We start from the raw sequence: 13,039 nt of genomic DNA, 5'->3' as shown, positions 1-13,039 counted from the left end.
CAATTAAGTATATGAAAACTGGCACTTCATTTTCTGAACCTAACCCAAGCCATCTATTTTCTCAAGCACATAGAAAAGGGTTTCCTTAAGAGGTAAAACTTAATTTATTTGGTATGTGTCTGTATCATCTGCTCAGTATAGCTGGTGATGGCTAGCATTTGTAAGAGCTATTTTTATACCACCATGTAATAGAAATTAATACAGATGAAATTTTAACTAAATGTTAAAGAAACCAAAAATAAGAATGCAACTCCTTTTATTCTGAGCAAGCCTCCTACCGAAAGTTTGCTGAACTGCATACATCCCAGCATTGTATGCTTACAAAACCTTATTAGCTAGCACATTCAGAAGTACTTTTCTTTTGAATGAAGTAATTTTCTCTTTTTTTAAAGTCTTTGTGTATCTGGAGAAATTTAGAAACCCAAAATAAATGTCACCAAGACGGGCAATATCTGCATCAGAACAGTAACAACTTAAACACAAGTCCTGAATCCAGTCAAATATTTTCGTTTAGGTGCTTTGCCAAGTATAGTCCTGAAGCGTTTCCCTCCTGTAAAATGTTGCCTGAAATAGGCATGTTCTTTTTCTCTTGAATTCTAACATGCTTATTCTATTTTTAATAATATATTTTAATATATTTTAATTAATATGTTTTAGTAATATTGCTTACCTTGAGATGTCCCCCCAGTACCACTCCGCTTCCTGCAGAGAGAAACTGGAATTGTCCTTTATTCCATTCGTATTGACTGGAGTCATTGGTTTGGGGGGCTTTGGAGGAAGAGCTGAAAATGAAGAACAGATTAAAGGAAGGTAAACGGGAAAATAATCACTAAACTGTTAATGAAATATGACAGTGAAAAAGCGAGAGAAAATGTGCATCTTGAACTTGGATTTCAAGCTCTCTCGAAGTAAATGGAATTTGTAATTTTTAAAGAATTTTGAAGTCAACAGCTGCACTGTGATCCCAGATTTCCTAGTACTCAAACCAAACACATGCTTGAGGGAGGGGAAAGGGATGGAGTAAAAGGAAACATGAGTTTTTGTTAAAAGCAGGACTGGCTCAGGCATGACTACAAGGGCAATCACCGCCTAAACCTCCAAACAAGTTACAAAGGTGTACTGTGTTTGAAAGCCACAGCATGGAGAGCACCATGCACCTCTATGGAAAAACTCCAGTTGCTTGGGCATCACCAGTCCTTATGGCAATCCATAAGAGCAAACAGGTCGACTCTTCTTCAGAGGGAAAAACGCTGCTAGTGAGAAAAGTGGTGGCTGGGCAGTGGTATATCCACCAGAGACCCAAGGTTCACGTTTCATACCAGATTTGTTGTTTAGGCTCCTGTTAGGAACAAAAGCTATGACTCTTTGAATACTACAGGACATGAGGTGATAAAGGAAGGTGATAAAGGAAGGGGCAAGGGGACATTAGGTCATTATTAGAGTGCCTGCACCACTTTACATAGCTGATGTGTTTACCACAGGAAAGGGGATGCTACAAATCCCCAAAAGACAGGCAGAACTGCACATCTGTAGGCCTAGTGCATACCCACCCAGAATTCCCCTATTCTGAATTCAAGGCAAACAGGCTTTTACTTCCATTCTCAAAATAGGTTACACAATGTAAGGGCATACAATGCACTGAAGCTTTTTCTATTTGGTCAGTTTTTGCTCAAACAACTTTATCACGGTCTTGAACGTAAGCCCTATATCAGGAGTAATTCAGCAGCCACAGGCATGCTTATGTATTGGTAGGGACTTGTCTGTCAGCAGAAATGCATTACACTATTTTCTTCGAGAAAGATGTCTTGAGTGCTCTCCCCTGCTTTGCAGAGGCTGAACGCTTCATCAAGAACACTACCACTGAAACTGAGCATTTTTCAGGCATTTTATGAGACAGAGCGTTTTGGAGGGGCAGGTAACATTTGAATTCAGAGTAAGAAAGCAGCTACACACATTGATTTGCTACTAGCACATTTTTAAGTCAGACCCTGAACATCTGTGCTCCCAGCCCTATGCCCTAAGCCATCAGATTACACAAGCATCAGCGAGCAGGCCTGACACACACTGACAACAGCCATCTTTCAGACACACACAATGCCAGTGTACAAGCAGAAATACCAATAAAGGGAGCAGAAAGAAGATTTTGATCTCTAGCTCCAGTGTGGAATGGCTTAACACTGAGAGGTGTGCTACTTGGCACCATCCATCTGCTCACCCCTGAGCCACACCTCCCACATTAAAGAAGAGAAAACAGTGTTCCAACTGCAGTTCCAAATACCATTTCATGTTGCATATCCGACACAGTAACTTCACTGTTCTCAGACAAACCAGTAGAAACTTTAATTGAGCCAATCTAAACTAAAGCTGAACCTTGACCCAGACGTTTGCACCCTGGGGTTGCTGACCAAACACCTGATTCAGATAGCAGCATTCATTCTGCAGGACTGAGCATTAAACCATAGCATACAAGTTCTTTTTACGGGGTGAGCTGGGAACTTTCAGGTGTGCACATATCTAGTTAGGCAATAACAGGTCTTGTTATAAAAGGAAGGTGAAAACCTTTGGTTTCAGTGAAGTAGCTTCCTGGTTAGGAGGCTTCAGTTACTCCTAGCTCAACTACTACAGTTGTTTGTGTAGCACGTAAGTATTTGTACAAAGCACCATTGAGAGTAAGACACAGTCCTAATCCTACTTTGCTTCAAGCTCCCAGCCCTAGCCCACTTTTGTGGGGTCAGAGGAGCATATATCCAGGCTAAGCGTGTAGAATCAATCGTATTTACTGTGCCCTATGCTGTTCCACCTCCCCCATTCAAAGTTCCTGAATTAGGAAGCATCTTCAGGTCTTCTCTCCTCCCCACCTCACATGTGGGCTGTGCTACCCTACACACTCTAAGCAAGCGACAGGACAGATGCAACAGTTTGAGTTTCATCAGTGTCTGCACATGGCAGTAAATCTGAGCTCAGAAAACCTGTAGATGTTCTGATCTACTCCAGAATCTTTTGTAGCTTCTGAGTCACCAACAAGCACATGAAGGTTCATGTAAAAAAAACACACAACAGTGTGGAGAATTCTTAGAAAACTGTACCAGCACCAGCAATTATTTCACTGATTCTTTCAAGTTAAGGCTTGGACGTACCAAAAACTTCAAGGTATTCTACACTGTAAAAGCCTGTTTTACACTGGTAATAGGGGCTTTCCAGAAGAGGCTTTCAAGTATTCTCTAGAGTACTTGAATACTTCTCTAGCCCTCCTTGTAAGATTAAGTCTTGCCTCTTTATATACTGTGGAATTATTTGGCAGCTTTGTTAGGGCTCACGCCAAAGCACTGGGCACAGAAAAGCAAACTAACAAAGACCAGAAAGGTAAGGAACAGGAGTTTGGCATATGGACACAGAGCACTAGACATTACACCCAGTGTCCTTACTACAGGTGGAGGTTTTTCCTTCTTTCCCTTAATAGGTAGGTATCAGTTCTCACTATCAGGGGGTTGTCTGCAGAACTTCATTCTGCATGACAAAATTGGAAGGAAATTCTTCCAGGGAGAAGAATAAGGCTTGGACCAGTTCCTGTAAAACCTGACTCATGGAAGCCAGTCCTTTTCACAATAGACTTTTCAAAAGTGCTTTTTAATAGCTTACACATTTTAAAAATACAAAAGTATCTGCAAGGGTGGATCCTGTTTCCAGAGAGCTATGGATCTAATTCTTTACTTTCAATACTTTGAACTCTCTGAGTCATAGTAGATTTCTCCCGTCTTGGATACAGAACCTGCTATTGCTTTACCCAGTAGACTAACATGCCCATCCATTTCAGCGTTTCTTGGCTACCCTCTCAGCCTGATATGACTGTAGTCTGTACAAATGGAGAACTGAGCACGAAGGTAGTTTAAACCCCACAGCCCAGAACCTGTGGTGACACAAGAGGAGCGTTTTGTAATAGCATGGCAAGTCTACTGTAACAGAGCAGCATGCTGTTCTCATAACGCTGGCCCAATGGGTTGCTAGAAGAGGCATCCTAAAATAGTTTTTACTAGTACCTAGACAGTACTAACCACCCTGCTAGGAGAAATCCTGTGGTGTTTCTATGAAAAGCTACAAAGAGCCTTAGAGTCTACAGATTTTGATTTAAATTCAAAAAAATCCAGTTTTATATACCTTACTTGATGAACATTAGAGAGCTAAAATCCTACAGCAAAGTAAAATAAGGCTGGCTTGAAGTCAACAGAAATGCTTTCAAGAGCAACGCTGTTTCTTTCCATGTCACTGGGTCCAATTCTGATCTAGCCACAGGCGTAATCTTACTTTATCTCAAAACAAGCTCTGATTAGAGTGAACGATCCTGATGGTTTCTTTTCTCCTTTTTCCTGGGAAAGAAAGAACATTGATCTCAAGTGATTAACAGCACAATGGATCTATCTGTTCTAATGAAGAACTTGCTGTTAGCACCAGATACACAAGCATCCTTCCCCTACCATGTCTCTAGGACAGCTTTACGGCACAGATCTTTCCAAAACCCAAAAGGCAACAACTCAGCTGGACCCTTCCACTCCCACATGAGTGCATTCCCAAGACCAGGTTCAGCCCTCAGTGACCGCCTGGCACGCAGCAATGAGAGCAGACTGGCTCTCCCTCACGCACCAGCGGGCATCTCTGGTTTTTCTTTCTTTAGCAACTCTAGTGCCCTCTTTCTAGCTTCCCCAAGCAGCCTAGCTTGAGCTAAATCCCAATCCCAGATCAGTGTCACTTAGAAGGCGGGAAATAAAAAAAGAGCTGGTGATGGAGCGGAGGCGGCGGCAGCCAATGCCGGCCAGGCCCAGGATCGGATGTTGCTGACGTCAGGGCCCGGAAGGCTGCCGTGCCGGCTCCAGCAGGTAGCTTCAGCTGAGCTGCTCCGCAGAGCCGCAGCACAGGTCCTTGGAGAGAAAAGCCTATTGATTAGGCTTTGCCAAGGTAATTTTTTTGATGCTTTCTTGACTGCATAGAATTGCTTTTTAAAAAGGCTACTCAAGATTTAACTGACTTGATTCCCTGAAATTCAAACCACCTCCAACACCAAGACAACCAAGAAGGCTGGCAAGTGTCTGAAGTTTAGCACAGTTGTATTTTTTTTTTTAATTAATGTCTCTTGTAGAAAATAGTAGGCTATATTAATCCCGAATTTAACTTCTGCAAAGTACACCGTGACTTCCATGAGATATGCAGTTTTCCCAGTCAGGTTTTGAATCAAAAGCTTCACAAGTGTACATGGTCTAAGAGCCATGTGTGAGGGTTTTCAATGGCAGTAGTTCAGGAGGAGTAAGAAAAGAATGCCTTGGGTCTCCAAGTGCTACATCCCATGGAGCATCCAGTCAAGCAGTCATTTCTTCTCTCGCTGCAGTATTTGCGTACAAGATAAACCTGCCAGTTAATTAAACTCTAATTTGCAGTTTTAAGGCAGATGCCACTTAGTCTAAGAATGGCTCCATAACTTATTTCTTCCAGTATTTTCTAAGAGCTGCAGGCCAGATACTTAAAAGCATAGCAGGTTTAAATGCAGTACTAACTCTATCTTACTGTTACAAATAATCACAACTACCAAGTACTCTGATAAAGTCAATTTTAAGTCACTCAGCACTTCCATGAGCTTGTTTACTAGCCTTCTTTCTGATGCTCTCAATCTACTCTCGCTCCACATTGTGACAAGCAGAAAACAGATCAGAGGATTTCCGAGACAGTTACCCAGCTTCAAAAAGGCTGACGTACAGTAGATACCCTACAAACTGTAACATAAAGCTCTAGAAAGTGTCATTGCTATGGAAACATGCAAGTAATCCACAGTTAGGCCAACTAACATTTTAACGACATAGTCCTTAAGGACAGAAGAGTTTTCCCTTTGGAGGTACAGACGAAGACTTGCAATGAAAATGTAGACTAGCTTTTTTTAAAAATAAAAAATCTCCCCAATCTTTAACTGCTCTCTGTAGTCTCACTCAATTTCTAACATTTTTCTCAATTTCTCTAACACTTTTAAGGCAAAGCCTCAAAATCTTTCCCTCCTGCAATAGTCCTGTACTTGTCCCTGCCGCACAAGATCCCCTCAAGACACCTGAGAAAAAAGCATATGCTGAACGAAGGTGCTTTTTGCACACCATTTCCATTAAATTGTGTACTACGCGTGCAAGCCAGGGCAGTAAGGCACCATGCTTTTGCAGAGATTTTCCAGCTGACAAAGAGGAGGGTCGTGCACACCTGCTGACAGCAGTTCATTCCCCACCACTGGCAGGTAAGTTATCTTGGCAGCTCCACATCTCAGCTCGTCAGTTCTCTTGCCAAGACCCCTTTCGTGAAGTACTGAGCACCGATGCCCTTCAAAGCTGCCCTTCCTCAAAGGGCAACTAACACACACGGAGAACTCCTCAAGGGACGGAGAAGGAAGCTACTCGATCGCATTATTGCTGGCCACAGAACCTCAGGCATGCTCACATTTTTGCTCTCCTCCCCCAAAACAGGCGAGATGCCAAAGAGTAAGACATATTCAAAGACTTGAAGTCTTTCAATATCTCATTACAGAAAACAGCAGACAAGTTGGCAGAAAGCCAGGCAAGCTTCCAATGAAAACACTCCCATTATAGCTTTGCTTGTGTTTCTGTGAACTTTCATAAAAACCAACACCTTTAAGAAATATTTCAGTTTTGATTAATTGGCTTTTTTGATAAAGATCTGTTTTGTTTGAAAACTCCCCAGCTATCCAGTCCTCTCCCACACCTCCCAACCACTGTTTCACCTCCTAAAGCCTGCCAGACTTCTGCTGCACTCTTGTTCTTCATGAGCATCCACAGCTACTGCTCAGGTTAAAAGATTATCTGCTATGGGACACCTGCAGAATGGTGGACAACAGTGTGTGAAGAAGAGGCTGGCTCAAATTCAGAATTCTTTTGGGCATTTCACAAGCACCCCTCACTACTTTGCAAGGCTTGTTACTTCACATGCTGAGACGGAAGAAATGGAAGATGCTCTCTGTCAGATAAATGACACTGGGATCTTTGACTTCTGTATTATAAAGTAACACAGCATCCCCTCTTCATTCCAGCCTTTGCATGAAGTTGCAAAGACAAAAACACTCAACTTCCCAACTATTTTCACTGCTCGATGAAAAATGGTTTTCCTTTCAACCCAGACCATAGCGTAACAGCTGCGAAACTACAGCAGTGTCAGAGGTTCCGTGATCAACAGGGTTGAGATGACCGTCCCAAAGTTAACATGAGGAAGATAAAAAGGATAAGCCCTCCTTTACCTTTCAAGCATAATTAGCACACTAGTAATGAGCTGGATACGTTTTAGAACTTTTGCCATGTTTCATCACTCAAAGATTGTCACTACCCAGCATCACATGCTCAGCTCACTTCAGGAAGGAATAGCTTTATCTCCTAGCCAGTAGGCCCAGGCTTTTACTAACTCTTCGGATGAAAGTCTGTGGCAGACATTTTATTGTCCATGAAAATCTGAAATATTCGATAAGAACAATTGTACTTTATAGTATCCAGTGTCAGGTCTAGAAGACTTTACAATAAAAGTAAATATAAAATGCAAGGAACAAGTAGATTCTCCTTTTTGCTTATTAACTAAAGCAGTTCCTCATCTGCCTTCACAGAAGAAATACCACAGCATGTTTTCTACCCCTCCATAGGTAAAGTCTTCAAATGGCTATTAAAACATACTCTTTGGTCAATACATGGAAATAGATTTTTGGGTAAGAGTAAGGAAAACACAAAATCTAGCATAAGCACAGAGCTACAGTGATCGAGAACAAAGAACTAGCTTTTCATTGTGGAAGATGGAGAATGAAGTCAGGCCCAAGCAGTGACACACTATGGCTAGGAGACCTACCAAAGCCAAAAGAAAAAGCTCTTTTAAATAAAAACAGCCCAGGTTGTTTTCCCCAGATACTTTAAAGACTAACCATCCATCCAGGTGCCAGGTACAAACCTCATAGGAGAACCAATTCACAGAAATAATCAGCACTACTGAGAAGTTTGCTGCACAAGAGCCTACTTAAAAATAATAATAATACAGCTGTAAATACATGCAAGACATGCTGCTCTAAGCAGCATTTTCTTTCAGCTTACCATGACCTCACATCTTTCAGAGCAGTATGTAAAATTGTTTCTCATACAGGACCTGTCCTTGTGCCGTGCCAAACTATTTTCTAGTTACCAAAGTAGAAATATTTCAACACCACCTAAATTGCTAACAGAGAGCCATCTAAATCAAGATCAAAAGGTGCATTTCAAATCAACACTCCAGAAGAAATTTGAAGGCAAAAAAGTATTCAGAGGAAAACTGCTGTACAATGTGTCACGCATCATCTTTTCTAAGAACCTTGATCTTGAAGGAAGTTCCATCAAGGCAGAAGTCCCAACCCATGCAGTCCTATGCAGTGCCCTCAGCAGAAGCTGAGATTCAGAGCAGATGTGGAATAGTCTAGCTAGGCTCAGACTGTACAGCCATTGCTCATGCTGAGATCTCAAGGTGTAACAAAAGAAATGGATTCAATCTCCTCACTCGAGTACACTGAGATCTTCAAAATATTTTAATGAAATCCATTTCACAGCAGCAGTTTGACTTCTTTCACTGTCCCAAAACTTATCAGTGAGACTGTACCCTTTGAAATGGAAAGGATCTTAAACATTCATCTCATTGGTTCAAGCTTCCTTGTACCCTTCAAGAGACTACTTTTGGAGACTGGAGATGAATCAGAGTAAAGATGCCCCAAACACTGAAGACTTCTAATTTGACACAGGGCAGTGCAGCATGAGTACTGACAGCCTGGGAAATTTAATTGCAATGTACAAATTCAGGTTGTAACAGACAACAGAACTTACATATACAATATTGCCAATGAACTTCTCATCCATCTCACCTCTATAACATTTTCCTGGGGCAGGTGTTGGAGTGTAAGCCCTACTGCCCACACTCAAAGGAAGACAACCCCAAACAGTGGGCTGTGTTCCCTCATTACAGCAATTTTTCTCTAGCTCCATTGCAGCAGCTCTGGTTTTGGGTGGTTGGTTTTTTTTTTTTGTTTGGGTTTTTTGAGGGGAGGGATGCAGCAGCTCTGGTTTTGGGGTTTTTTTGTTTGGGTTTTTTGAAGGGAGGGATGCAAGGAAGGAAAGAATTCCTCCAAAAGCAAAGATGATCATGTGCAGCATCAGATTTTAGGGACTACAGAGGCTGAAATTTAGGATAAGGCTACAGAAGGTAAAAACCCTGAAAAAAGGGCTCCTGTGCATTTTTCTCTTTCATGGGGAAGAGGAGGAAAGTAACAGAATAAGTAGTAGCGAATAGAAGGAAATGGGAGGTTTATGTTTGGAAGGAGAAAACTGACCTGAAGTACAAAAGTCCCAAAGTGACACCAAACCAAAACTCAAGTTATTCTGCAGTGAAAAAACAAACAAGATGAAGGGGATACGGATTGACTTTTTTTGATTTGTCCAAACCCACAAATTTTTGTGCTGAGAAGCATGATGTTTTTCAAGCCTTTCCTAAACAACCATGCATCAGCTTTAGGGATATCTGATTTTAGAAGTAACATTCCTATGAACTATCATTAAAATAACATTTTCCCAGTTCACAAAAACTGGTAGAGAGTCTGGGCAAATGTTGGAAGCAGTTGAAGTATTTCACCTCCTTTTTCAAAGAGCACTGGATGGAAGGTAGCCATCTCGACGGTGCCACCGGACTCAAAGCCAGAGAAGAACGTGGATCCTGTTCAGCCACAGGAAAGCTTCAGAGCGCATTGTGCTTCGGCATCAGGATTCACCAGGCAGCTGGTTGGTGTCCAGCAGGACAGCTGGGGTCCTTTTTGGAAAGGGCTACAACAGGCACCACTTGCATCTTCCTTCTTTTGAACTGTATGAATTCTTATAGAACTCCCTGTATATGGCCACTTTTCTTCAGAAGAACTTAAGGTACTGGAATATATTCACTGAAACATTGCAAAATCTTTGCCTATTGAGTGGAGGACACAGCAAAGATGAAGGACAATGAAAATCTCTTCTGAAGAGGTAACATCCACTCACATTGTTTGGGGACCCGGCACCAGCTCATATGCTGTAGTTTAGATTATGTGGAGAAGAGAATTCTTGCTTACTTAGCTATTGGGCAGATTTTAACCTGTCAGAAGAAATGAGATAAAAAGCAGAAGAAAAAGAGAAAATCTGACTCATTTCCATAGGGGCATTTAGTACACGAGCAGAGACTGTTCTTTAAGCATTACTCAGCAACCTACTTTACGAAAACGAGTTTCCAAAAATCCAGCTAGAACACACCTATTGCTTTAATGGGGCCAAAGTTCACAGTCTTTTTGACAATAATAAAGCCTAAGCTTTAAAACATACAGGGAATGCTGATAAAAATATTCTTTATGCTGCTGTTTCCAGTGTTCTCTAGTTCTCTGCCCAAAAAGTGACTCACTAAACAACCAACATGAGATGATATAAGGCACCCAACTGCTTTTAGTACTGGGTGCAGATGTGTGTGACCGGCTATGCCTCTATGTCTTCCCAAGCTGTAGAGCAAAGATAAACCTAAATCGCCTCATTCTGGAATAAGTTATCATGCAGGCAATGGCAAAGACAGAAGTCAACTCTGCTGCTTGGGAAAACAATGTTCTCCAAAGGAAACTCCAAGAAGAGCCTTCTCCTTGTAAACAGGTGAGGTAGAAGGAGGCAACACAGTGATTAACTCCTGTCAGGTATAGGCATCATGCAATACACAAAATTGTTCGGAACAACAATTGCAGAAGTAACATTTACTGCAGGTTTTGCCTTCAAACACGTGAAGAGCTTGGTTTCTTCTCAGAACACTCTCCCATGTTTTAGTTTGCATAAACCTACAGCTTTACAGAACAGAGCTGAACAACTCCCTTCAGCAAGCTTTCTCTCCCCAACTATTTCTACATCATCTGAAAGCCTACCGATAAACAAAAATGTCAGCCTTTTAAAACAGGCTCTCCCATCTCAAGCAAAACATCATTTCACTTTCTATTAATGATGCTATTTTTTGTGTTCATGTATTTAATTGAAAGCTGATGAGTGATATTCTTCAACAGTTAGAGCCATCAAAATGAAAACCAAATGCAAGGAATGCAAAAGCAAGCCTGAAAATGCAATCAGAAATAAAAAATGGTTACAGCAGTCATTAAATGAAAAGGCCAGTAGAGAAATCTAACTGTAACAAGAACAGAATACAAGCATTTCACATCACTGTCCTCATAGGAGCTGAGACTCCAATTCAGAACATTTTCCAGGATATGCAGAATACAAGTGACTAAGCCTTATTTATTCCCTGCTCTACCCCAAAACAGTCTGCACAAACTTCCCTCCTGTAATAAGGAAACTCACAACCCCCAACATCTGCTTTTTTGGAAGCGTGACTTTCAGCAAGACTTAAATTTGCATCGAAGACAGTTGCTGCTACAGTGCTGCTGTCTTGATTACATGCACTAGTAGAACTACTTTTTTTTTTTTTTAAGATGTGTAAGAGCAGAACTTTTCTTTGATAAGCTTCTGGAGTCAGCTCAGATAAGCTGAAGGACAATACTGACGATGCTATTAAAATTTACATCTGTTCTCCCACTGGAAAACTAGTCAGGCATAGACATGCAGTGTTCACCTACATCTGGCTACTGCATACCACAAACCCCATTTGAGAAGCCACATTCAGTTTCCACTATAACATTGATAATGATACAGCAGGACTGGTATCCGAGTAAACACGGCCCTTGAGATCAGAACCCTATGTTTTCCAAATTACAATTATAGTGTCACTCCCCTAAAACAAGGGTTGTCAAATTGTATATGAGAAGAAAATAGAAACGATAATGAATAAATACACTTTTTCCCTTGAATGCTTGTCTCACTCATACAATGGCAGCACTGCTTTTACAAAGTAGATGAAACTAAGCAGCCTGTAGATTATTGCTGGCCCCCCCTTCTTTATTGAAAGATTTTGTAACAACAGCATTGTTACAGCCAGTCTCAGCACATGAGGCAAGGAAGAGTAATATTCTTGAAAGAGATGGTTGGATCAAGTTATAAACGTGGTTGGCCATATTTGGGCCTAACAGGCTTCAGAAAGGTAGCCTTCATATAGCTTTAGGACAAACGCTTATTCTATTATCTGCTCATAAATAGACAGAGCCCATTCTGCATTAGTAAGCCTACTTTAAACTTGTGGTTTTCTTCATAACCCACACAAATGAAACTAACCTCTAATTTGTAGTTGAGCCAAATATCTTTGCTGACATCTGTGTCTGAAATCCCAGAGGAACACTCTTACTGATTTTCATCCAACTGTGACAAAATGTATTCAGTGATTACACATTTTATCATCAACACAACTGATAATATATCCCAGATCTACAGAGGGAAAGACATTACTTAGTCCTACTTATTTGAAGCGTGGTAATACATAGGCAGTTATGCTTTAGGTACTCTGGTAACTTTTGCAGTCAGTTCCACATCCTCTGTTCAAAAACTTAACTTATGGCAGCAACAACTTTTTGCAGACCTGAACAGACGTCATTAAATTAAAACTAAACTCAATCCAGTAACCTATTTCCTTGTCTTTTCAGACAGCGAGACCCACAGCAAGAACAAACATGAGTGAACCCCTGATAGCCAGTTTCCTAATGCCAGAACCAGCATAAGATGCTGCTATGGCCATAATACTCTAAATTAATCCTGATTAGAAAGTTTAGAAACTACTATGTTAGCTATATGCAACTGATGGATCCAGTTTTGTCTTTAGACACTGAACATTATTTAGTTGCACCTAGTATTATTTGCCACATACAGATCCTACCTTATGCCAGCGATACACTTCATTACGCCAAAAGCCATGCAAGCACAAGGAAAAAGCATTATAGACTCATAGAATCGTTTAGGTTGGAAAAGACCTTTAAGATCATCAAGTCCAACCATTAACCTAGCACTGCCAAGTTCACCACTAAATCATGTCCCTAAGCACCACATCTACACCTCTTTTAAACACCTCCAGG

The 13,039-nt window shown here is 41.1% G+C and overlaps 1 protein-coding gene across 1 annotated transcript in view; it reads right to left on the bottom strand.

Moving 5' to 3' along the window:
* PIK3R3 (phosphoinositide-3-kinase, regulatory subunit 3 (gamma)) overlaps nt 1-13,039 on the bottom strand; it is a 35,533-nt gene that overhangs the window by 17,121 nt on the left and 5,373 nt on the right. The window contains exon 2 of the mRNA XM_009326582.1: nt 671-782. Within this exon, the coding sequence (XP_009324857.1) occupies nt 671-782 (112 nt within the window). The remainder of the gene's footprint in view (nt 1-670; nt 783-13,039) is intronic.

The sequence above is a fragment of the Pygoscelis adeliae genome, unplaced genomic scaffold, assembly GCF_000699105.1.
Source record: "Pygoscelis adeliae isolate BGI_AS28 unplaced genomic scaffold, ASM69910v1 Scaffold306, whole genome shotgun sequence".
Taxonomy (NCBI): domain Eukaryota; kingdom Metazoa; phylum Chordata; class Aves; order Sphenisciformes; family Spheniscidae; genus Pygoscelis; species Pygoscelis adeliae.
The sequence above is the reverse complement of the archived record's forward strand: the minus strand, read 5'-3'. Positions and strand labels throughout refer to the sequence as shown.